Source organism: Enhydra lutris, unplaced genomic scaffold (assembly GCF_002288905.1).
Source record: "Enhydra lutris kenyoni isolate GAN:26980312 unplaced genomic scaffold, ASM228890v2 scaffoldscaffold37, whole genome shotgun sequence".
Taxonomy (NCBI): Eukaryota; Metazoa; Chordata; class Mammalia; order Carnivora; family Mustelidae; genus Enhydra; species Enhydra lutris.
The window spans coordinates 6,989,598-7,014,319 of NW_019154121.1; the positions used below are offsets into that span (position 1 = coordinate 6,989,598).

Genomic DNA, 24,722 nt, shown 5'->3' on the forward strand with positions numbered 1-24,722 from the left:
TAGAAAGGAAGGAAAATGAAAGGTATAAAATCAGGATAAAGGGAAAAAGAATTTTTTAAGAGGACATGAATAATTATTACAACAGTTATGTATAAAATGAAAAACTGAAAAAACCCAATGTCCAAACAATAGAGTGATAGACACAAAAATTTAGGACCCATGATTTTTAAATGTAATTATATAAAGTTATATTTTAGAAAACACTAATTTGAAAAGATCTACACACTCCTTGTTTATTGCAGAATTATTTACAATAACCAAGATATAGAAGCAACCTAAGTGTCCATTGACAGATGAATGGATAAAGAAGATGTCAATGTGTATATATACAATGTGTATATATACAATGAAATATTACTCGGTCATAAAGAAGAATGAGATCTTGTCATTGTGACAACAGAGATGGACCTAGAGGATATTATGTTAAGTAAAATAAATTAGAGAAGACAAATACTGTATGATTTCACTTTTATGTGGAATCTAAAAAAGAAATAAACAAAGCAAAAATAAACCTGTAAATACAGAGAACAAACGAGTGGTTGCCGGAGGGGAAGATGGGCAAAATGGGTGAAGGGGAATGGGAGGTAGAGGCTTCTAGTTATGGAATAAATAACAGGGTGAAAGGTACAGCATAGAAAATATAGCCAGTGGTATTGTAACACTGTTGCATGGTGACAGATGGTAGCTACATTTGTAGTGAGCATAGCATAATGTATAGAGTTGTCCAATCACTATTCTGTACACCTGAAACTAATGTAACATTGTGTACCAACTCTAATCCAACCCCCCCCACCAAAAAAGTTCTATTTTAATGAATGGGAAGTTGTATGATGTTACCTTAAAAGGAATAATAAATCTATATATTCCACAGAGTGATTTCAAACATGTAAAATAAAACATGCACAGGAAAAAAGAATAAAAACATCAATGTGTTATCAGTGGTTATTTCTGGGAATTAAATTTTAGATATTTTTCTCTTTATATTTCTTTGTTTTCCAGCTTTTCTATACTTGCACATATATTACTTTTGACAGGGGTAGGGGAGAATTTTTCTCCTCTTCCTTTTAACCTCTTTTTAGCTCCATAGTATTAGTAAAATCCTTTTTTAGATCTCCATAAATTTCCTGGCTCCTTACTATTCAGTGGACAGATTCTAGAGAAATGATGAGCTCTACCAAAACTAGCATTGAAATGGTTGTCTCTGAGTTAGAGACTTTTCATCCACATTTTTCTTTTGCTAATTTATTTGTAAATAAATACATTTATAAATAAACTGTTATTTTTTTTAATTAAGTAGGCTCCACACCCAACTTTGAACTCGAACTCACAACCCTGAGAGCAAGAGTTGAATGCTCTACCGACTAAGCCAGCCAGTCACCTCTATTTGTTTTGTTTTGCTTTGTTTTTTCAATGGATGAGCATAATTATACTATAGTGAAGGGTTAAGGTTTATAATGCTTACCTTCAAGTAAAGACTCAATAAACATGACTTCATTTTTATCATGTTTCACATATTTAATAAAAATAACCTAACTAGAAACCCAGTGTATTTCAAATATGCCAACTAAAGGTAAGTATAATATTCTTCTTCATTGTTTCCAGATGCTTAGCAAATTTTGCCACTAGTCTTTCCTTGCCTTGTATTAATTTATAGATTGGAATTAATTACCAACAATAAGAATATAGATTTTTTAATACATCTTAAACTGTGAAACAAGCTTGGGTTCTGTTTTTCAGACATCAGGTGGAGGAAGTGTCTTCTTGATGGAAAAAACGTATTCATCTTATCCTAGAGTAAAGAAAATAGTGAAAAAATCAGTAAATTTTTACTTTGGTGAAATGCTCTTTAATCCCAATCCCCTTTTAATCTAAATTTGACTTAATGTTCCCAACAGCACTTCATCTGGTAGAGCAGAATATAACAACCACACCCATGTGATCCAGGTAACTAAAGAACCCACTGCTCAGTCTTCCAGACCCTCATTGCTCAGAGTACAGTGTCCCAACCAGTAACACTGGCATCACCTGGGAGCTGGTTAGAAATGCAGAATCCTAGGGGCTCCTGGGTGGCTCAGTTGGTTAAGCATCTAGCTCTTGATTTCAGCTCAGGTCCTGATCTTGTGGGTTGTGAGATCAAGTCCTGTGTCAGGCTCCACACTTAGCAGGGAGTCTGCTTGAGAGTCTCCCTCCCCCTTGCCCTCCGACCTTCCCCCACTTGTATACATGTGTATGTGCACATGCTCTCTCAAATAAGTAAATAGAGCTTAAAAAAAAAATGCAAAACCCTGGGCCCTACCCGACACCTACTGTATCAGAATCTGAATTTTAATAAGATTGTCATTTACAGACACATAAAAGCTTGAGAAATACTGGGCTAGACAAGTTCTTTAGTTGTTGTATTATATGCCACAGAACAAGAAGGAGATGACAGAAGGAAAGGAATAAAACTTATTAGTATGATGAAGACAGTGGCTGCTTCGCAGTTTCTAAGAGAAACATGTTTTAGAACTAAAATTAGATAATTATGATTCTAAATTTTAAATTATTTAAAATTTAAATTTTAGATAGTGTGCCTTAAATGTTGGAAGAGTCATAACTACAATGACCATGCTATTCATGAGAAAGAGGAAAAAAAGCTCAAGTGAATAGGAAAAAGATGGCCTAAGGACTGGCTGAGTTATCTAAAGGAAGTGTATCTTATAGAAGTTCCTGGAACTATGCTAATCTATGGAAAACCTGTCTTTGAAAGAATCGGTTCTAAGGTGTATGTACAATATATGCAACTTTTCATGATTGACACACTAAAATCAATAGGTTCCATTGCTTTTCCCTCTATTGTTTACATTCTGTTTCATTTAGCAGACTCAGGTAGGGAAAGCCTAATACTTCTGGGGAGGGAGAGATTTATGTGGGTCAGCAGCAAGACGATTCTGAACGTATAGTAGGCATCCAACATACACTTCCTGGTTCATCATTCATTGGTCATTCTCACGACAACAAGTGACCGAGTACCTGCTGGGCCAGGCACCATGCTACGTTCATGGTGGTGAGTGAAAGAGACACAGTGCATGCTTTCCTGGAGTTTCTGATCATGTATGAATTACTGCTGATCAATGTTGTAAAATTCTCTGTGGAATGTGTTCATCTACGATATTTCTGTGCCTCTCATCTACCTTTTTTATTGATAATGAGAGAAGTCTAATTCTTCATTATCAGTCTGATTCATGTAGGTTGATCAGTTGTGATTGGTATAGCAGATGGTAGGAGTTCATATAGCAAAATGCAGCTGATAACTAACAGATATGAAACTAAGATATATAACTATAGCAGTTATATATTATAACATGATCACTGTTGGGGCACCTGGGTGGCTCAGTTGGTTAAGCGTCCCACTCTTGATTTCAGCTCAGGTCATGATCTCAGGGTCGTGAGATCAAGCCCTGCATCAGCCCCATGCTGTGTGTGGAGTCTGCTTAAAATTCTCTCTTCCCCTCTCCCTAGCCTCCACCACTCACACGCATATGTTCTCTCTCTCTCTCAAAAAAAGTTTATAACATGATCACTGTAAGTGCTTGACATGGGCTGTAGATAGAGGCCTGGAGGCCACTAAGAAGTTACTGTGGGTGAGTAAAAATGAGTGGGAGCAATGAACAAGTCTCTCCTACACTGTATGGGTGAAAATAATGCAATTATGGTCAAAGTCAAACACCCATTTTTTAAAAATCAGATGCTCCCACCTGATGAATTCAGTCATCAATTGGACTTTAATGTCTTCACATGAAGGTAATTTGTTCTTCAAACCAGTTTTATAATATGGCATGTAGAAAATCATTCATTTTAAAAATAAATAGCTTTGGGAGTTTTCTTGGATTGATGGATTTACACACTATAATTAGAACCTGACAAATTGGGTGGAAAGTTGAAATAAACAGCCCTCAATGGGCAAGAGGCCCAGACTTGAGTTGAATCAAGCATTACTTCAGGACACTGCTCTCTTTGTGGATTTTGAGTTTAGTCGTCTCCCAGGATCATTCTAACCCCACGTCCCCTCAGCCCTGGCCTTTGTGTGGGTTTAACTACCACCCCCACTGGTTCCACCCTTGTTGTCCAGTGACTAGAAGTTACTGGAAGTTAAGAGAGTCATCTCAGAAGCCGGCGGGACACAGATTTGTTGTTCTGCCCTCACAACCTCCTAGACACAGGATCTTGAGTAATGTAATGTTTCTGTGCCTCAGTTTCCTCACTGGGAAAGTGGAGATTAAAACTCCCATCTTATGCGATCATGTGAATTACATAGCTACATAAAACACTGACCGTTGTGCCCATCACATGGTAAATGGTGGCTTCTACTACTTTATCGTAGACCCCAAATCTCCATACTGGTTCCTTTTTGCTACATGAATCCCTCTGGTAACAAATTTTTGTTTTGTTTTGTTTTTTTTCTTTCTTTCACCATGTTACTCAGTCTCTCAGTGACTATATTTTCTCCCCACTGAATTCAGGTCTTAGAGGCTGCCTCCCAGGAGACCCTTCTCCTTTGTGGCACTTTCTCTGAGCTCTCACCCCACTCTAGGTTCAACAGACCCCCCTCAACTCTTGGGCACAGTTTGGCTCATAGAGGCAATCATATCAGTGGTTAAAAGCCACCGGAGACTGGCTGTAGGGGTTCCGATCTCAGAAGGTCCACTCACAGGCTGAGTGGCTCTCAGTCAATTATTCAGCCTTGCTGTGCCTCCATTTCCTAATCTAAAAAACTGAATTCTACCTGTTTCACGTGATTCTTGTAAAGATTAAAGCGAAGGTTATACATGAAGAATCTAGAAAAATAAGTGTGATACAGCATTTGCTATTACAAGTCATTTCTTGGGTGAAATTACCCAACCATGGCATTTACCCACTTCTCTCTTCTCATCCTAGGGTGACCTCCCAATTGCAGAACTATTTTTAGGATTCATATACCCTATTTCAGGTCCCTAGGGTATCTGGACACTGTTGGTGTTTCCATGCCAAGACCCCCACGTTCTCCACATTCTACCACCAATTTCCAGGCAGACACTGGTTATGACAGTGAGGAGTAAGTAATATTTTGTTCCAACCTTTATGTCTGTGGGGACCAGTGAGTCGGGCCCAGCTGGATGGCCTTTACGTCAAATAGGGAGAAACTCAGGGAGCCAGGCAAAGTAGTTGCCTGATTCTTCCCTAATTCCCTTATCTCCCTTTCCTCATTTCCACCAGGAAGCAAAGATCTGGAAAAAAGGGGACAGTGCACGATTCCTCCCCACCCAGGCTGGCTGTGTGCCAGAAAGTCCACCCAGGCTGGCTGTGTGCCAGAAAGGCTTCGTGCATAAAAGTAAAGAGTCGAGTGTAACTCAAGAATATGAACTTCTATTGTATCCATGGGGGAATTTGCCCAGCTTAACTATTAACTGTTTAAGTTCCATAATGGGGTAGTGTGGCTAAGCCAAAAGTAACTCAGGAGAAGCAAATCAAAACAAGATTGCATTTCAGGGTGCCTGGTGGGCTCTGTCAGTTAAGGCTCTGCCTTCATCTCAGGTCATGATCTCAGGGTCCTGGGATCAAGCCTTGAGTCAGGCTCTCCGCTCAGTGGGGAGTCTGCTTCTCCCTCTCTGTCTGTGCTCTTTCTCAAATAAACAAATAAAATCTTAAAAAAAAAAAAAAGTGGGGGGTGTGCCTCAGTAGCTCAGTCTTTAACCATCTGCGTTCTGCTCAGGTCATGATCCCAGGGTCCTGGGATCGAGTTCTGCTTTGGTCGGCCTGCTCAGTGGGAAGCCTGCTTCTTCCTATCCCACTCCCCCTGCTTGTGTTCCCTCTCTCGCTGTGTCTCTCTCTGTCAAAGAAATAAATAAAATCTTAAAAAAAAAAAAAAAGATTGCATCTTGAGTGAAACCTTGAAATAAAACATCCACCACTGAGCTGTGAGCTAATCAGCACACTTGGGGCTTTCAGCAGAAGTCAAGAATATCAGGATCTTACTTCTCAGCCCTCCGTGCCTTGAATAGTACTTGGCTTGCGGCAGCAAACTGTTTCTGCTCGGAGGTCCCAGCTTCAAGCCTCCCACCGGGAGATTCCTTTTAATGCTCCAAATCCCTTCCAGGGCCACTGTCAATATTTTCAGAAGCAAGATGACAATTATTAGCTAGGTTTCTTTTTAGTACAACATCTTTTAGAAGTATTTACTCGGTGATTATCTTTGCAGTCATTTGGTTGGAGCTTAATTTTGTTTGATTAATCAAATTACCCAAGGTCTTTAGCATTTGTTTCATCTCTTATTCCAGTTCATTGAATTATTCTCATAGGCAGTTAAACCTCTACAGTGCTATTAGATCATTTAGCTGGCCCCTGAAGACAGAGGTGAGAAGTCAATATAGAAACACATACACCGACACACAAAAGGATTGGAAATAAACTGGTTAATACAGACACTTCATGGGGTCTGCCCTATCTGATTCTGATTTAATTCGTCCAAATACAAATATTTCCAAAGATAATATAGCCCAAAGTTACCATATTAATTTAGCAAATACTTTCAACAATCTTCTAAAAAATTGACCTAGATGCTACTTAATCGCCCCTTAAATGAAAACAACAAGCTCACTGGAAACACCATAGACTAATACTCCAGATGCAATGTCTACTCATTGATACAAAGCAAATCGTCATCTTAACTCCTGATGCCATTTAGTAAGTACTGTCTTAGTGATCTGATTTGCACCAAAGTGTCCTCCGTATCTTAAAAGCACTTGAAAGTCAGTCAACAAGCCTCTGGTGAAAATCTGTCTTGTAAAAAACAGTGACCCAGCTCAAGTAAGGTTATTCAAGTTAGTTAAATATGTTGTTTTTACCATTTCTGGAGCTGCGAATTATAATGCCCAAATAATGTCCACAGATCCGAGGTTGCCTACTGATAACCACGCTAACGTCTGATTCTTCCCTAAAGGATTCCAGACCCTGTAGTGATTAGGGGCACAGTGTTTGGGTTTAGAAGGGATCTGGGTTTCCATCTTTGCTTCACCACCTGCCAGGAGTATGGCTTTGGATAAGTTAGCGAACCCAATGTGTCTCTGTTTCCTCAGCTTTGAAATGGGGATAATATCTAGCTCAAAGAATTATTACAGGATTTGGATGAAATGGATGTACAGTGCTTTGCACTCAGTAAATGGTAGCTATTATTTTTACAAGGACAATGATTTTCCTGTTCCAAGCATGGACTCAGATTCTGTTTCGATGAGCTGATTCACCACGTGGAATGTCAATACTGGCCTCTCCCTCCCCACTCCTGAATGAAGTAGCTGAATGTATCTGGCCAAGCTCGTTTCTTCCCCCACCCTCAAAGACCTTCAAGGAAAACTCCACAATCTCCTTCTGTCAAAACCTTACAAAGTTTAAGCTGTTCCTTGTATCTAACCCAAATCTTTCCCCACCCTTCCAGCCAGTTTCCTCCTCTTCTATCCTGTCTAGAGACAGGAAAGAGCTGCTCTCCAGCCTCTCGATGAGAGACTCTCAGATTTAGGAGTCCACGGATGTTTATGAAATGCCTCCTGTGTATACCTCCTGGTAAGAAACCAAAGAAGTGGATTTAGATTTGTTCCACATTGAGAGATGTTCTGGCAAATGGAAAACTGTTCAAGTTCAGGAGGCAGAACTATGTAGAAAAACCACATTAAATTAGATAGAAAAATTATACTAATCTAATCAAGTTGTGCACTTTCTGATGCAATCTGGAATCCAGGAGTATCTGGAAGTTTACAACTTAATAGGGAAAATACCTCAAATGTAAATGCAGATGCTCAGAAACGGGTGAGAAAAATAAAAGCAAAATGTAGTTATGGATAAGTATTTACTGTACTCAGGAATAGAGGCTGCTAGAAAAAAACAGCGCTACTTTGATACATATGATGTTAGGGTGAAGAAGTTACAGGAGGTGATATCTTCCACTGGAGAAAAAGAGGTCTAGAAAGAAGAACAAATGTCCTTGGAAACGCCTTTTTTTTTTTTTTTTTAAAGAGAAATCCAACTCCCTCTGGACATGCGCATTCCAGGAGGAAGAAGAAAGACAAAGAAGGGAGGCCAGCCAGGGAGGCCACAGTGTTGGCACACAACCTGAAAAGGAAGGGTGGCAGGACGAGAGAGAAGCTAAGAGAATGGAATTAAATCCCTTCCGGAAGCTCAGAATCTTCTGTGTAAGCATAGTTTGTGATATGCCCCACCTGGCTGGGGACCTTCATGCCGATGGGTGACAGAACGGGCAGCCAGGGCAGCGTAAGCCAACTCCAGTCCCTGCTGCCATGTGTGAATGACAATTTGGCTGTCAATCTTTCTTTCTCTGCCTCCTCTCCATCTTCACCCAAGATAATCTAGAAATCTAGATTCGTTTGTAAAAAGTCCTCAATTTTTAAATGTTGACAAGTGGTTGCTTTATTTAAAAAATATAATGCAGGGGCGCCTGGGTGGCTCAGTGGATTAAGCCTCTGCCTTCTGCTCAGATCATGATCTCAGGGTCCTGGGATCGAGCCCCACATCGGGCTCTCTGCTCGGCAGGGAGTCTGCTTCCTCCCTCTCTCTGCCTGTCTTTCTGCCTACTTGTGATCTCTGTCTGTCAAATAAATGAATAAAATCTTTAAAAAAAAATACAATGCAGAACAAATAAAAATATCTATATGTTTGCAAGATGAGCCTGGTATAGGGGTCAACTATTTGGGATCCTGAACCAAACTAAGATACCCCAACAGCCTAATTAAATACAAGTCATGGTGATCTGGAGTGGGTATGGAGGATGGCTCTGTGCCACGTCATGCATTTGGATGGGTGATATACAGGGAGGAGTAAGTTGAGGAGAGGTATGAGTTTCATTTGGTCATGTTGATCTTGAGTACTTATGGGACATCCAGTAAGGGAAGCTGAGCCTGGACACACGGACTTCAACAGGGACCATCACAGTGAGGTAGTGGTAGAAACAATGGGAATAGCCGAGATGATCCAGGGAGAGCCAGTGGAACAAGATTAGAAGACTGTGGGCAACACCATGGTAAACATGAGTATTTTGGGATGAGGGTGAGTGAAACAAATTTCTCAAAGGAGAATAAGAAGAAATATCCAGGGAAGAGAAGAATAAGGACATTGCAGTGTCAAGGAATTTGAGGAAAAAACAAAGTGTAAGGAGAGAACCATCAATTATGTCAAGTAGTGCAGAAACCTCAGGCCAGCCAAGGGCAGAACAGGACCATGGGATTTGGTCAAAATGCATCACTAGAAACACTATAGTGGGTAAAAAGCCAATGAATTGGAGATCAGACCTGAGTTTGGAATCCGGTTTTGCCACTTACTTAATGCATAACCTTGGACAGTAGAAACCTCTCAAAATCTCAGTTTACTCATCCGTAAAAAGGGGGGGGGGTTGTCATAAGACCTATATCACATGGCTTTCATGAGGATTTGTAGTAAGCAAAATAAAGACCCTGTCCTCATGCAGCTTATGTTCTTGTGGGACAGATAGTCAATAAAGAATATACAGACACATATGTAACTTCAAGAGGTGATTTTAAAAAAGCAGAAAGAAGAAAGTTGTATAAAAGATTAGAGAGTAATTGAGAGAGTAGGTAGTTTCTACTTTAACCTGGTAGAGAGGTTACTTCTGAGAAGGTGACATTTCAGCTGAAACTTGAAGGGAGAGGGAAAAAGACAATTGATGGTCTAGGGGAAGTGGAAGGTTTCTGAGGTGAAAATGGGTTTGGCATGTTCCAGAACATCAAGGAAAGCCGTATAGTTAAAGTGAAGTGGGAAAGTGTGGGAGCTGAGTTCAGAAAGGTGAGCTTCAGAAAGGTGAGCAGACCATACCAGGGGCCTGAAATCTAGCCTAAGAATCATAAGGAGCCATCGGAGGGTCTTGAACATAGAGGTGGTGGACGATGACTTATGTTGTAAGGGATCCCTTTGGGTTCTCTGCAGAGAATGCACTGTGGGGACAGCAGTAGAAGGTGCTAGAGGATGCTACTACTGAGCTTGTAAGAGATGATGGCGGCTTGGACAAGGCTTTAGTTGGGCAGCTTTGCAATGTATTTCCATTCAGATTCAACAGGATGAGCTGAGGACTAGATATGAAGTGTAAAGATTTGACTTTCAAGTGTTTGGTGTAAACAACAGAGTGAATGGTGATGCCATTTCCTGAGATGAGGAAAAGCTGTTGAAGAGTGGTATAGAATAAGAGTTCCATTCTGGACATGTTCAGTGCAAGAGACCTAGTAGACAAACAGGTGGGGAGTTAAACAGGCTTTTGGGATTCAACAGGGAAAGCAGAGGCTAGAGATAGAAATTTTAGAGTCATTAGCACACAGGACTAGATGTGTTCACTCAGGGAGTGAATATAGATGGAGAAAAGGGCCTATGACTGAGCTTGGAAAAGTTTAGAGGTGAGGAGGAGGGAGAGCCAGCAAAGACGATGGGGAGTCGTACCAGCAAAACCAGGAGGCTGAACCAAGCTGACCTCCAGGCTAAAGTGTTCCCAAAGGGAAGGAGTAAACAATTACATCAGAGGATACAGAGAAGTTGAGTTTTATGAATTTCTGGATTGTATTAGACTCTCAAGATCATTGGATTTGACCTTCAAGAGAAGGTCATTCACCATCTGGAAAAGAACAGTTTCATGGAAAAGAACAGGCTCATGGGAACCAAAGACTATTTGCAATGGGTTAAGGAGTAAACAAGAAGTGGAGAAGTGGAGACAATGGGTCTAGTGTACTTACTCTTAACATCCAGGAAGCAAGGCTGTCGGAGCCATACGAGCCCCTAAAAGTTTTATGCAGAATTCTGCATGTATGTGACAAGCTGTGTTCCCCAGAAAGAGAAGCCCCAGCTCTCAGCGTATATGAAGCCCCAGCTCTCAGCATATATTTAAAGGAGTATGTCACAAGAAAATCCTGCAATAGAAAATTCAGTGGCTCGCCCAGAGCTGCCAATGCCTGGAGAGTAAGCAGAAGGCACGGCACCCCCTCTAGAGGCTGGATTCTGTTGTAGCCAAGCGCACGGGGTGTCCAGCCATTTTAATTTTTTTTTTTAAGAACAGAAAAAGAAAAACAAATTAGTAGCTTGTTTTCCATAAGTAAAGCCCCTTTAAAATTTAACCTTACAGAATCTACTCTCAGCTTTGAAGGATTTTCTAGGCTAAAAGAACACCTCTGTGCAACCTCTGGTGGAAGTTATGAGAACGCAGCCCAAGCATTTCCATTTTACTTGAAGCACATTTTAAAAGATTGCTTAGAAAAATGGATTTTTATAATCACTTAGATTATCTCACAATCAAATGCATCCAATAAGAATAATACATCATCTAACTGTTATATAAGTTATAAAATTTTTAAGTGTATAAACGAAAGTAACCCCAGAATAGAATAGCATGAGACTTCACATTTTTTCTAACCACTAGGGGAATAGTGGCTCAGTCCTTTAAGCCTCTGACTCTTGACTTCAGTATGGGTTTTGGTCTCAGGGTTGTGAGTTCAAGTCCTGCATTGGGCTCCACAACGTGGAGCCTATTTAAAAAAAAAAAAAAAAAAAGGTCTGTGAGGGATTCTGGGCTTTTAAAGCATGTCTTTTCTCAAATGAACTATCAATGCCTAGAGAGATAACCCATAAACTATATGTATATACAGTAAAATCCTTGGATGATTTGACCTATGTAAATGACTTCGATTCTTCTGGGTCAGTGATCTTCAAATCGAGTCCCTGGACCATCAGCCCCAAAACCTACTGGAAACTTGGTAGAAATGCAAATTGCTGACGCCCTACCCAGGAATTACTGAGCCAGGGACTCTAGAGACCAGTAGCCCACTTTGAACAGGTTCCTGGGTAATTCTGATGAAATCTAAACTCTGGGAACCACTGTTCTTGGTCACACTTATATTGATAAAGATTGAAGATGTTACTGTGCTTTTCTTGGAAAAAATTCTACTTCTCATTAAGTAGAAATAACTCTGCCAAAAATGTGGGACAGCAATGTAGATACTGATACTTAGGCAATTTTTTTTTTTTGTAAAAATAAGCTTATTTGGACACAAGCAAAATAAGTATGAAATTAGCTCAAGAATTTCCCAAGGATCCATTTTTCTTTTGATAGCCATGGTTTTGTAATAAATAAAATAATTGGAGCACCTGGGTGGCTCAGTAGGTTAAAGCCTCTGCCTTCAGCTCAGGTCATGATCCCAGGGTCCTGGGATCGAGCCCCGACTCGGGCTCTCTGCTCAGTGGGGAGCCTGCTTCCCCCTCTCTCTCTCTGCCTGCCTCTCTGCCTACTTGTGATTTCTGTCTGTCAAATAAATAAATAAAATCTTTAAAAATAAATAAATAAATAAAATAATCACTCTACCATTAAATAGGTAATTTCGTATTCATTTCATAAGTTACACTTTGTCTGTCACAGAGATTACCTGCAGGTGGATTTTTAATGTGGCATTCATCTCTTTTAATATAAAGTTCTTCTTCTAGTACTTCCTTAATTCTCTTATGTGGCTCAGAATACAAGAATTTCTTCCCTGCAAACACATTAATAAAATTGATTATTTATCATAAATATTATGCCAAAGTTTCCATTATACCTACATGAATCATTATTTCTTAAAAAGATACATGCATCCATACAAACAGCAGCTGATTCACGCTATGACTCTATTTTGGAAAGATCCCTTTTTGGTTCTTTTGGGACCTTATACTTTCACATAATTCCTGAACTTTTGTGGTTAAGTTTCAGTACCTCTTTTAGGTGTTAGAAAGAAATATAGGGAGTTTCCTTCCTTAGCTTCAAGAAAACTCAATTATTTGATAAATCCTTATTAAAGACCTACTCAGTGCCAGGCATTGGGCTAGGGGCAGAGGACAAGCAATGAATAAGACAGATATGCCCATGGAGTTTACAATCCAGCTACATAACACAGGACAACCTCAGTCTTATTTAATCATCATTTTGAGAGGTAAATGTGAGCTGTAGTAGCGAATTGCTTATGGACATATGACTTTTTCCTAGCCTCTAAGCCTGGCCCTATAGGACATCACTGCTACTGTAGAGGACCAGCTTATTTGTTCTAAGTACCTTAGCAATATCTCGCTCCATCGCTGGCCCTTCTGTCCTTTCCCACACCAGAGCCTATGTACATTCTATTTTGTGCTTGAACTGCCTTTCTCCTAATATTTTTGCCTGGGTAACTTCTACTCAAATATCAAGTATAGGCTTAAAGCGCAGTTCTTTGGGGATGCTTTCCCTGACTGTACAATGTACCTGGATCCTTTCTTTGCATAGGACTCTCCTCTTTTCTTTCATTTCATTTATTGCAATTTGTAAATGGCTTCATTTGCTTTATATGCCCCTATTTATGTAACTATTATTTGAATATATGTCTTCCTTATCAGACCATAAATACCATAGGGCAGGGATGTTTTCTGATCAGCTCATCAGAGTCCTAGGACAGAATCTGGTGAATGCAGCCTTGTGAATGTCAGGGAACCAGTATTTCTAATCTTGGTACTCAAAAGCTCAGGGCAAGGAACCATGGAAAACCTAACCAACCCAACATGTTAGCTATTTCAGATGTTATCATTTTTCCCAGACTAACCAATAAAGAACACAGGTGAATAGATTTGACTTGTGTATGGACTGGCCCAAACAGGGTAAGAGACCACTGCCTCTGGTTGTGGTCCTGGGTCACTCCTGGTCATGAAGACTCAAACACACCCTCAGACATGAACAAGGTAGAATTAGATACTTTCTGCCTCTCATTTTTGTTTCCCAAAACTTAGGAGTCATATGAATGTAAGGTGGGGGTTAGCTTTGATCCTAAGATAGAAAAGGGTTTAAGAAACATGGCTAAGAGGGAAGAAAATTCTGTAATAGTTCAGTAGAACAGATGAGATTGCCTGCTCTAAGTTCAGTCTCTTGATGAATTTCAGCCCTGCTGCTACAAGAATTTACAGAGGAAATCACTAAAGGTTTTGAGGAACTGAGAAAAATTAGAACAGCAAAGAGCTTAGTATAGGCAAATATTCCCCATTCCAAAAAGGAAAGAAAAAAGGATGGAATTGAGGAAGGGAGGAAGGAAGGAAGGAAGGAGAGAAGGAAAGAAGGGAGAGAGGAAGGAAGGCAAGAAAAGTAAGGAGAGAAGAGGGAAAAAAGAAAAAACTTCTACAAACTCTAACATAGCAACCTATGTTGATCTTCACCAACATTTTGAGTGGGTTAGCCAACAGTTGGCTTGTGAGTACAGCTAATGAGGAACAGTAATTACTAAGTGTTGAGAACTACTAAGAACAGTATTATTCCAGACTAAACTGTTTTCTTTTGTTAAGAGCTGGTAATAACTGCTGTAATTTATTGAATGCTACTATACATATATTATTAGCATATTACATATTACTATGTAATATTACATATATATTAAATATATTATAATATTACATATTAATCACAAAACTATTCATACAAATTAAAAGTCATGCCTACCTAACTCTCCCCAACCCAAGTTACTAAACTAGCTAGATTAGGAAGTTGTCGTACCCACAGTGTAGCTGCATCTCAGCAAGGCATTTGATAAAGTGTATTTGTGGGAGGCAGAATGCCCACCCTGAGGATACTGAATGACAGATCAGGGACTTCCAGAGACAATCCTCAGAACTGTTGGAACTACCACCTAGTTTGCTAATTTGGATATAGGGAGGAGCTGCCTACCCACTGATTGTGAGAATGGCACAGACTTGCTGAATGGCAAACTCAGGAGTCAAAGGGCTGCTTCTATACCTGGGATGAAGTGCTAAAATTCATGGAATGGTACTGATGGGGATAAATATAATGACTTGTATTTAGGATGAAACAAATTTACTGCATAAATAAGAGAAAAAGCCTGGATCAAATGTTTTCAGTTGGACAACAGGGGAAAAAGAAACTAAGGATGACATAGACTGCTTTTGTTATATGTATTTATAATACAGTGTGCCTGCCAAAACAGCTCATTGATTCTGAGTCCATTTAATAGAAGTAGAAATTTCAGATCAAGGGAGGTTATAGTCCCAGCACACTATCTTAAACTGATCACACCTAGAATACTGGATTCAGTGATTTAATAAACTGGAGAATGTTGGAAGAGGTTAGCCAGCATGGGGAGAATGCTACAAAGTATTTTAAAAATGACTCTGAAGGCTATGAAAAATTCGGTGGCTGTTCAAATAGCTACTTTCATATAATTTAAGGATGTTTTACTGAGAAAGGACCACATTTCGTCTGTGTATATTTCAGGTCATATCTGATTAGGGAGTAGAAGCTACAGAGAGACAGAAGACTGTCTGATGTCAAAAACATTTGACCATGGAACGGGTACTTCATGTGGGTGTGGGTGGGTACTCAGGCTGAGGCCGGAAAAGGAGGTTCTCTGGGGGGTGAGGCACCAGTGCTTTATGCCCCAACCCTGACTTTCTGAGGTCCTCACAGTTTAGACACATGCCTTAATTCATCACTCACTACTTCGCAACTAGCCCAATGCCTGGCATGGAGTGAGGACTCAGTATTTGCTGAATTGACAAGTGAATGATCAATCCCACCTTTAGGACCCCACAGGACTAAAGAACCTCTCATTTCCAGCATCTTTAACGGGAAAATTCCCAGACAGAATTTGAAGTCAGAGTAAGGATGCCCTTAAATATACTGAATATGTAAATATACTGGATTTCCTTGTTCTAGGTAAGGCCTCTGCTATGCTGTTGGTAACCAAAGGAATGAGGAGGTATCCTGGTCGTATTAGGACAGATGCTGAGGGAGGAGGCCCTTTCTCTAGGAGACACTGGTTCTGTGGCTCTTTAATGAGGTGTCCTGGGAGCAGGGTGTGTGGCCCCCTGAGGCAGAGGAGCTGAGCCACTTCAGGCCCCCTCCCTCCTGGGGTCTGCTAAGCTCCTCCTGCAAGCTGAGGCGGGTCTCTAGAGAGGCAATCAAGAAGAGCCAGAAACTGCTGGCATTCCTCTTTGTCCTACTTATTACTTTCCCCATCATCATTCCTTAGCCCTTCCTGAAAACCTGCAGAGCACAGGAGACTGTGAAATATAAACTCATGGCACAGTATGGCTGGGCACCGAGGCCTGGAGCCAACTCAGGCTTCCGCCCTCTTGGTTGTGACTCTGGACCAGAACTGCCTTCACTCACTTGACCATCGTTTGTGTGTTTGGCAGGAAGGAAACCGTGTGTTAACATGTGGCTGGTAACTGTGAGATTCTACAGGCATCAGGTATCATAACTGATGAACTGAGAGCCCCAGACAGGTGAGGTGAGCGTTTTAAGTACTTCTCCAGCGCTGACTGAGTCCCTGGAGGCAAGTCATTTCCACTAGCCTCGACCTCAGGAACTGGCAAAAAAGATCCACGTGTTTATCTCTCTCTGCGTATGTATATATATGCATATTACAAACGTTTATACATTTTATATTTTATTATATATAAATTTCAAATTTTATATCGTACAGATATTTATAACTACACTCACACGTTTTTCTTTCAATACCCTCCAGGCCGATGCCACTCTATCAGGCTGGAGGCCTACCTGGGCGCAGGTAGCCTTTTGCGAAGGCCCTTCAGCCCTTCAGCCAGTCTCACTCCCGATCGCCCCTCCCGGTTCCGCTTTCCCGCGTTCCACGCGTCCCGCGTCCCCGCGGGCAGAGTGCGCGAGCGGAGGGGAACTCACATTGTCCGTAGGAGTCCTGGGGGCCAACCCCGCCGCCGCCGCCGCCGCCGCCGCCGCCGCCGCCGGGCTCCCCGCGCGCCCCGCGCCCCAGCCCCGTGGGCTGCAGAGGCTGCTCCCCGTCGCGGCCCGCCTCCGGCGCCGCCACCGCGGTCACCACCGCAGCTTCCTCCCGCCTCATGCCTCGGGGGCCTTGCTCGAAGCCGGGGGGCCCGCTGGCCTTCTCTGCTCCGCCGCTGACTGCCTGGGAACGCCCGGCGTCGCGGGTTGCCATAGCGACCGCGGATCCTCGCTTCCCCAGACGCTCTCCGCTCGCCTCCCGCAAGGGTCCCGCGCGCCCAGGACCGCGGTGAAGTTACGCGGCTGCCTTCACCTCCCGACCAACACAGCCAAATATCACGGTTGTTTCTCACCCCAGCGTCGCAGGAGTAGCTTTCCTATTCCCGGGCAGGGAAACCGAGATTCCGAAAAGCTAAGGAGATTACCCGAGGTCGCAGGGCCCAAGAACAGTTCGCCACCCCGCACAGGTAGGGGTGGGTGAGGGCAGGCACCAGACAGGTGAGTTCAAGGTGAGGTCGCTAGTTCCACACATCGCTGCGCTCGTGTCCCGCTCCTGCTACTCACAAGGCGATCAAATAAATGAATGTTGAGGTCCCAAACTTTTGGATTACGTTGTTTTTAAACAACTCTTATTTTCAAGCACTTTTGTATTCACGAGCTATTTCAATCTATATATAATGACTGATTTTACAGAGGAGAAAAATCAAATCCAGAAAAGTTTGATTTGAGTAGCAAGTGGGAAAATCTACAGCTATAGTTGGAGCATGACCTTGCTGTTGTTCTCTTTTTGCCATCATTAAAAAGTAAATTAGGGCGTGTTATTAATTTCCTGAAGGCTACGTGTGCATTATTTTACAGAGTCATAGCTCTACAAACTTGTAACCAAATACAGGGGACCCCATCTGCCTCCATTTCATCCCAGAAGCAACCACTTTCACCCCAAGAGGGTGAAATTTACAACCATGTAATGAAATGTTTACTTTGATGTGTTATGTTTTTCAGTCTTAGGTATCATATGTTGACTTCCTACTTTGAAAGAAAAGGATTTAGGGCTCCTTCATTATCCTCACCTCACGTGTACTTACTGCCCCCCTCAAACTCCTAATATAATATAAATATTACTACCACTATGTGAACTCTAGTCATAGTGGACCTATGTAATATCCTATGGTCACTTTTCCTGTCTGCATAACCTTTTAACTTTCTGGAGTTAATAACTGTCTGGATTTTTAATTTGCATGTCTTTTAATGTTCTTATCACTAATGAATTCCCGAACCCTTCCTCCTTGCTTATATGTCTCTCTTCCTTATATTCCTGTCTTATATGTCTATTAATACATTCAAAAATGGGAGGAATTCTGCCAATTTTATCTGTTTTTAGAAAGTTCTGGGCTGGCATGCTTGGGTGGCTCAGTTCCGTTGGTTAAGCGTGGGACTCCTGGTTTCAGCTCATGTCATGATCTCAGGGTGGTGAGATTGAGCCCCCCAATGGGCTCTGCACTCATGGCGGAGTCTGCTTCAGATTCTCTCTCCCTCTGCCCCTCCAGCTTGTGCATTCTCTCGCACGTGCCGTCTCTTAAATAAATTTAAAAAAACAAAACAGAACAAAACAAACAACTTGCTGGGCTGGTTGCTCTTTAGACCTGTGATTGCACAGCTGTTGTCTAGGGATTATTTCCCTCTGCAACCATGGCTCTCTCATGCATGGGATCCCTAGATTTGTGTATCCATTTTTTTCTCTTTCTTGGTATACTTACATTTTTTGTAAAGTCTAGCCCCATTGACAAATGGTATATAAGAGTGTCTTTATTTTACTCTCTACTAATGTGGAAGTTGGGCTGGGTAAACAACTTTAGATTGGAAATGATTTTTCCTCAGAATTTTAAGATCATTGTACCACTGTCTTTGGGCATCCCGTGTTGCCCTAGAGAATTCTGCTGCCATTCTAGTCCTTGCCCCTGGTTCAGGCCTCTCTTCTTTTTTTCTTTCTAGAAAGGTGGAGGATCATCTCTTTGTCCTCATTGTTCTCAAATTTCCTGAGGATACATCTCAATATGCATAAGTTTTTCATCCATTTTGCTGAACACTCAACAGATCATTTCAATCTAGAGATTCATGTCCTTTGGTTTAGAGAACTTGCCTTGAATTATTTTATTGTAATTTCTTTGTTTTCTCTGTTCTTTCTGGAACTCCTATTATTTATATGTTAGAGTTTTGATTTGTCCTATAATATTCTGACCTATTTTTCCTATCTTATGTCTATTCTCACACTACTTTCTAGGAAATTCCTCAATATTATTTTCTAAATTCTATTTTTCACTTCTATCACATGTTTAATTTCTCAAAGCTCTCTGAATATTCCTTTCTATAAAACATGTTGGCCTTATATCATGGGTACAATATCTTATGTCCCTGAAGATATTAATGATATATTTCATCTCCAATGTTCTTTTCTCCTTGTACAACTGCTGCTTCTGCCAAATTACCTATTCCTGTTTGTTTTGGTCTCAGTAGCTTTCTTCAATCTTCACGGGCTCCTTGACAGTCTTGCCTTATGTAGCATGGAAAATATGAATCTGTGTATATGGTGGGGGTTATTAACTGGGGGTTTTGCTGATGGGTGATCTGCTATATATTCAGTTATGGAATCCCTGATGTCAGTATTATAAGTTCTTATCTCTTCAACTGCTCTGATTCTCCATGGAGTGAATCTTCTAGTCTCCCTGCTGGAGAGTGTCGGTCTGGTGTCAGTGCCCTGGGAAGTGAGTGGGAGAGGTCAACTCAGGGTTCAACATGGGATGTTGATATTCATGAAATCAGGATGTAAATATTCATGAAATCCCCCTGTTCGGTATGGTGGTCCTGCCCTCAGCTGTGCTTTGTACCTTCCGGTCTAGAGGACCTCTCTTTGGCTTCCTCCTAGAGAATTAATCCCAATCTTCCACTGGGGTGGGATTCCGTCATCTAGCTGCTCAGAATAGGGAAATTGGGGGGTCTAACTGCTTTTTTAAATTTGTGGTAAAATACACATAAAATTTAACCATTTATAAGCCTATAATTCAATGGCATTAAATATACTCACAGTGCTATACAGCCATTACCACTCTCCATTTCTAGAACCTTTTCATTATCCCAAATAGAAAATCTGTACCCATTAAACAATAATTCCCAATTTCCCCCTCTCCTAATCTCTGATAATAACCTCTATTCTAGTTCCTGTCTCTATGAATTTGACTGCTTTAGGTTCGCTATATAAGTGGAATCATATAGTATTTTACATTTTGTGTCTGGCTTATTTCACTTAGCATAATTTTTTTTTTTTTTTAGATTTTTTATTTATTTGTCAGAGAGGGAGAGAGAGCGAGTGAGCACAGGCAGACAGAATGGCAGGCAGAGGCAGAGGGAGAAGCAGGCTCCCCGCCAAGCAAGGAGCCCGATGTGGGACTCATTCCAGGACGCTAGGATCATGACCTGAGCCGAAGGCAGCTGCTTAACCAACTGAGCCACCCAGGCGTCCCATCACTTAGCATAATTTTTTAAGACTTACTTATTTATTTGAGAAAGAGAGAGAGAGAGAGAGTGGGGAAAGGGCAGAGGGAGAGAATCTTTCAAGCAGATTCCCCCCGAGCACAAAGCTGAACATGGAGCTCGATCCGACAACCCATGAGATCATGATCTGAGCCAAAACCAAGAGCTGATGCCTAACAGACGGAGCCACCCAGGCACTCCACTTAGCATAATGTTTTTAAAGTTCAGCTATGTTATAGCATATAAGAACTGCATTCTTTTTTAAGGTTGAATAGTATTCCATTGCATGGATATACCAAATTTTCTTATTCATCTATTGATGGATGTTTGGGTTGTTTCCACCTTTGCTAGGTTCCAATAATGCCACAATGAGCACTGACAGACAAGTTATCTATTTGTGTTTCTGCTTTCAATTCTTTTGAGTTCATATTTAAAAATGGAATTGCTGAATCATATGCCAATTCCATGTTTAACTTTTTAAGGAATCATCAAACTTTTTCAAGTGGTTACACCATTTTATATTCCCAACAGCAGTGTACAAGGGTTCCAGTTTCTCTACATTCCTACCAACACTGGTTACTTTCCTTTTTAAAAAAAATTTAATAATAATTGCCAGCTATCCTAGTTAGTGTGAAGTGGTATCTCTTTGTGGTTTTGACTTGCATTTCTCCAATGACCAGTGATGTTGATCATCTTTTCATATGTTTATAAGACATCTGTATATCTTCTTTGAAGAGATATCTATTCAAGATATCTATTCAAGAATGCTTGTTGGGTTCTTTGTTGTTGTTGAGTTGGAGGAGTTCTTTATATATTTTGAATATTAATATCTTATCAGTTGTATGACTTGTAAATATTTTCTCCTATTCCATGGGCTGCCTTTTCATTTTATTGATAATGTCCTTTGATTTTAAAAAGGTTTAATTTTGACATAGTCCCATTTATGTTTTTTCATTTAATGCATTTGCCTTTGGTATCACATCCAAGAAGCCATTGCCAAATCCAATATTATGAAGATCCCCCCCCATATACTTTCTTCTTCTAAGAGTTTTATAGTTTTACTCTTATATTTAAGTCTTTGACCATTTTGAGTTCATTTTGTATTAACATTACAGTGTGATGTATGAGTCCAACTTTATTCTTTTGCATGTGGATATTCAGTTTTCCCAGCACCATTTGTTGAAAAGACTATATTTTCCTCCATTGAATTGGGTTGACACCCCTGTTCAGCGAGAAGTGTGCTTCTCCATCTCCCACTTCCCCTGTTTGTGTTCCCTCTCTCGCTGTCTCTCTCTCTCTGTCAAATCAATCTTTTTTAAAAAAAGAAATATAATTGATTTCTTGTATGTTGATTTTATATCCCGGAGTGTTGCTGAACTCATAAGTCTTAATAGTTTTTTCAGTGAATTCCTTGTGATTTTCTATATATAAGAGCATATTGTCTGCATATAGTGACACTTTTACTTCTTTTCCACTCTGGATGCCTTTTGTTTTATTTTCTTGCCTATTTGCCCTGGCTAGAACCTCCAGTACAATGTTTAATAGAAGCAGTGAGAACAGACTTGTCTTAACTTGATCTTAGATGGAAACCATTCAGTCTTCTACCACAATGTATGATGTTAGTTTTGGGGTTTTACAGATGTCATTTATCAGGTTGAAAAAGTTCTCTTCTATTCCTAATCTGTTGAGTGTTTTTATCATGAAGGTTAGCAATAATTCTTTTTTTAAAAATTATTTTAGTTGTTGCTTTAGTGTTTACAGTATGTGTCTTCAACTTTTCATGCACTACCTTCAAGAGATATAGCTTAAAAAACATATAGTTTGAGAAACTTCCATTTCTCCCCTCTCAGCCATTATATAATTGTCGACATATATTTTACTTTTAGATGTCATAAATTCTGTAAAAGTTGTTAACATTGTTATTTAAATAGTCAATTACCTTTATTTTAAAAGATTTTATTTATTTAATAATTGGAGAGAGACTGTGAGTGGGGAGAGGAGCAGAGGGAGAGGAAGAGAGAGAGTCACAAACAGACTCCCCACTGAGTGCAGAGCCCGTAGCAGGGCTCAATCGCAGAGCCTGAGATCTTGACCTGAGCAAATCAAGAGTCAGAAACTTAACCAAATAGTCAAGTATCTTTTTTAAATGTTTATTTTATAAATTCGTATTGTAACGTTTACTTGTAAAACCAATCTATGAGACCATTTAGGGCATTTGGACAATCACAAACATTTGTAATTTACCACCTTAACCATTTTTCAGTATCTTTACATTGCTGTATAACAGATCTCTAGAACTTCTTCATTACACAAAACAGAAGCTCTACACCCATTGAATACCAACTTCCTATTTCTCTTTTCCCCCAGCCCCTGGAAAGAACTATTCTACTTTCTGTTTCTGTGAGTTTGAATACTTTAGATATCTCATATGAATGGAGTCATATAGTATTGGTCTTTTTGTGACTGGCTCATTTCATTTAGCATAATGTCCTCAAGGTTCATCTCTATTGTAGCATGTGAAGGATTACCTTCTTTATAAAGACTTTGTAATAATCTTTTTTTTTAAAGATTTATTTATTAATTTGAGGAGGGGAGGTGCCGAGGGACAGGGACAGAAATCTTGAAGTAGACTCCCTGCTGAGTGCAGAGTCTGACACGGAGTCCATCCCAGGACCCTGAGGTCATGAACCTGCAATCACGACCTGAGCGGAAATCAAAAGTTGGACATTTACTCTCCTGAGCTACCCAGGTGCCCCAGGCTTAATAATATTCTATTTCATGTATATGCTACATTTTACTTTTTTATGTATATACTATATTCATCTGTTGATGGACATTTGGGTTGCTTCTACCTCTTTGCTATTGTGATTATTGATGTGATGAATGTGGATGAGCAAATATCTCTGTATATTCTGGATATTAATTCCTTATCAGATACATGATTTGCAAATATTTCGTCCCATTCTATAGGTTTCCCTTCTACTTGAAACTCCTTCAGATTTCTATTATCTATCTTCCATCTACTGATTTTTCTTTCCTTATCCCTCTACCAATTGTTCCATTTCTGCTCAAAAACACATAAAATCCTTACCTTGACCATACTAAGTGTCCCAAGCTTCTATTTTTTCTACTTCTTTTCCTTTGTGGCCTATTTTCTTGACAAGATAATTCATATCTGGTCTTCAATTGCTTACCCAGTTCACTTTTTTTTATCTCCTATATTCTGTTCCCACTCTCACCACCATTGAATTTAGTCTCTTAAAGGTCACCAAGTACCTCTCCAAATCAAGCCATGCTTTCTCATGTCTCTTGACCTCTCTAATAGCATTTGACAATGTTTTATGCCCCATTTTTATTGAAAGTCTCCTCTTGGTTTCCCAAACTGTCCATTTTCCTGGTTTTCTGGCTACTTCTGTCTTGGGGTCATGTCCCCATTGCTGTTCACCATTCTTTTCAGAATTCCAACTTCATCAATGCAGACATTCCTTCAAGTTCTCTCTTTGCTCTTTTCTCTCTTTTTGCTATTTTGTTCAATTCCAGCACTTTAATTATCACCTTAAAATGCAGGGCCTTTTAAATATCTCCAGATTCAATCTTTATCCTGACTCTAATCCTGCATTTCCTTTTTTAAAAAAAGATTTTATTTATTATTTATTTGACAGAGAGAGAGAGAGAGAGAGAGAGAGAGAGATCACAAGTAGGCAGAGAGGCAGGCAGAGAGGGAGTGGGAAGCAGGCTCCCTGCTGAGAAGAGAGCTCCATGTGGGGCTCCATTCCAGGACCCTGGGATCATGACCTGGGCCAAAGGCAGAGGCTTAACCCACTGAACCATCCAGGTGCCCCGAATCCTGCATTTCTAACTGCTGGTTGAACATCACAGTCATAAAACTTTGGAGCAGCAAGAAGCCTAGAGATCATCTAGTTAAATAGTCTTACACTATTCCACAGGACCCAAGGGATTTCCTGCAAATAGAGCAGGTGCTCCCTTATCTCAGGCAGCTCCACTTCTTTCTGCATTGTTCTTTCACTTCATACGTGTGTACTGAATGATTCCTTAACGTCTTATAGACATTAAAAGAAATAGAAGATATTATGAATAATTTGATGCTAGCAAATTTGACAACTTAGATGGAGACAAATTATTTCCAAAACACAACTTGCCAAAACATGCCCAAGAAGAAATATAAACTTTATGTAGAAGTAATTATAGAAACAGAACTATTAAAGATCTTGAGCTCAAATTGAAACCCGTCCTACAAAAAAAACATAAAGTCTCCCTATGCAATTCTTCCAAATTTTTAAGAAAGCTTTAATATCAATCCTATCCAACTCTTCCAGGAGTTAGGAAAAAAATACCAAAATCTGAAAGAACATTATCCAAAAAAGCAAAAATATCAGTCAATCTACCTCATGGA

At 40.3% G+C, this 24,722-nt stretch overlaps 1 protein-coding gene across 1 annotated transcript; it reads right to left on the minus strand.

Moving 5' to 3' along the window:
• Window positions 1-1,495: 1,495 nt before the first annotated feature.
• Window positions 1,496-23,408, minus strand: LOC111154366 (chromosome unknown C11orf97 homolog). The gene is given in 6 exon segments (XM_022513916.1): window positions 1,496-1,789; window positions 5,995-6,120; window positions 12,441-12,545; window positions 16,724-16,985; window positions 16,987-17,157; window positions 23,400-23,408. Coding segments are annotated over 6 exon segments (678 nt in total). The 3' UTR covers window positions 1,496-1,784.
• Window positions 23,409-24,722: the final 1,314 nt, after the last annotated feature.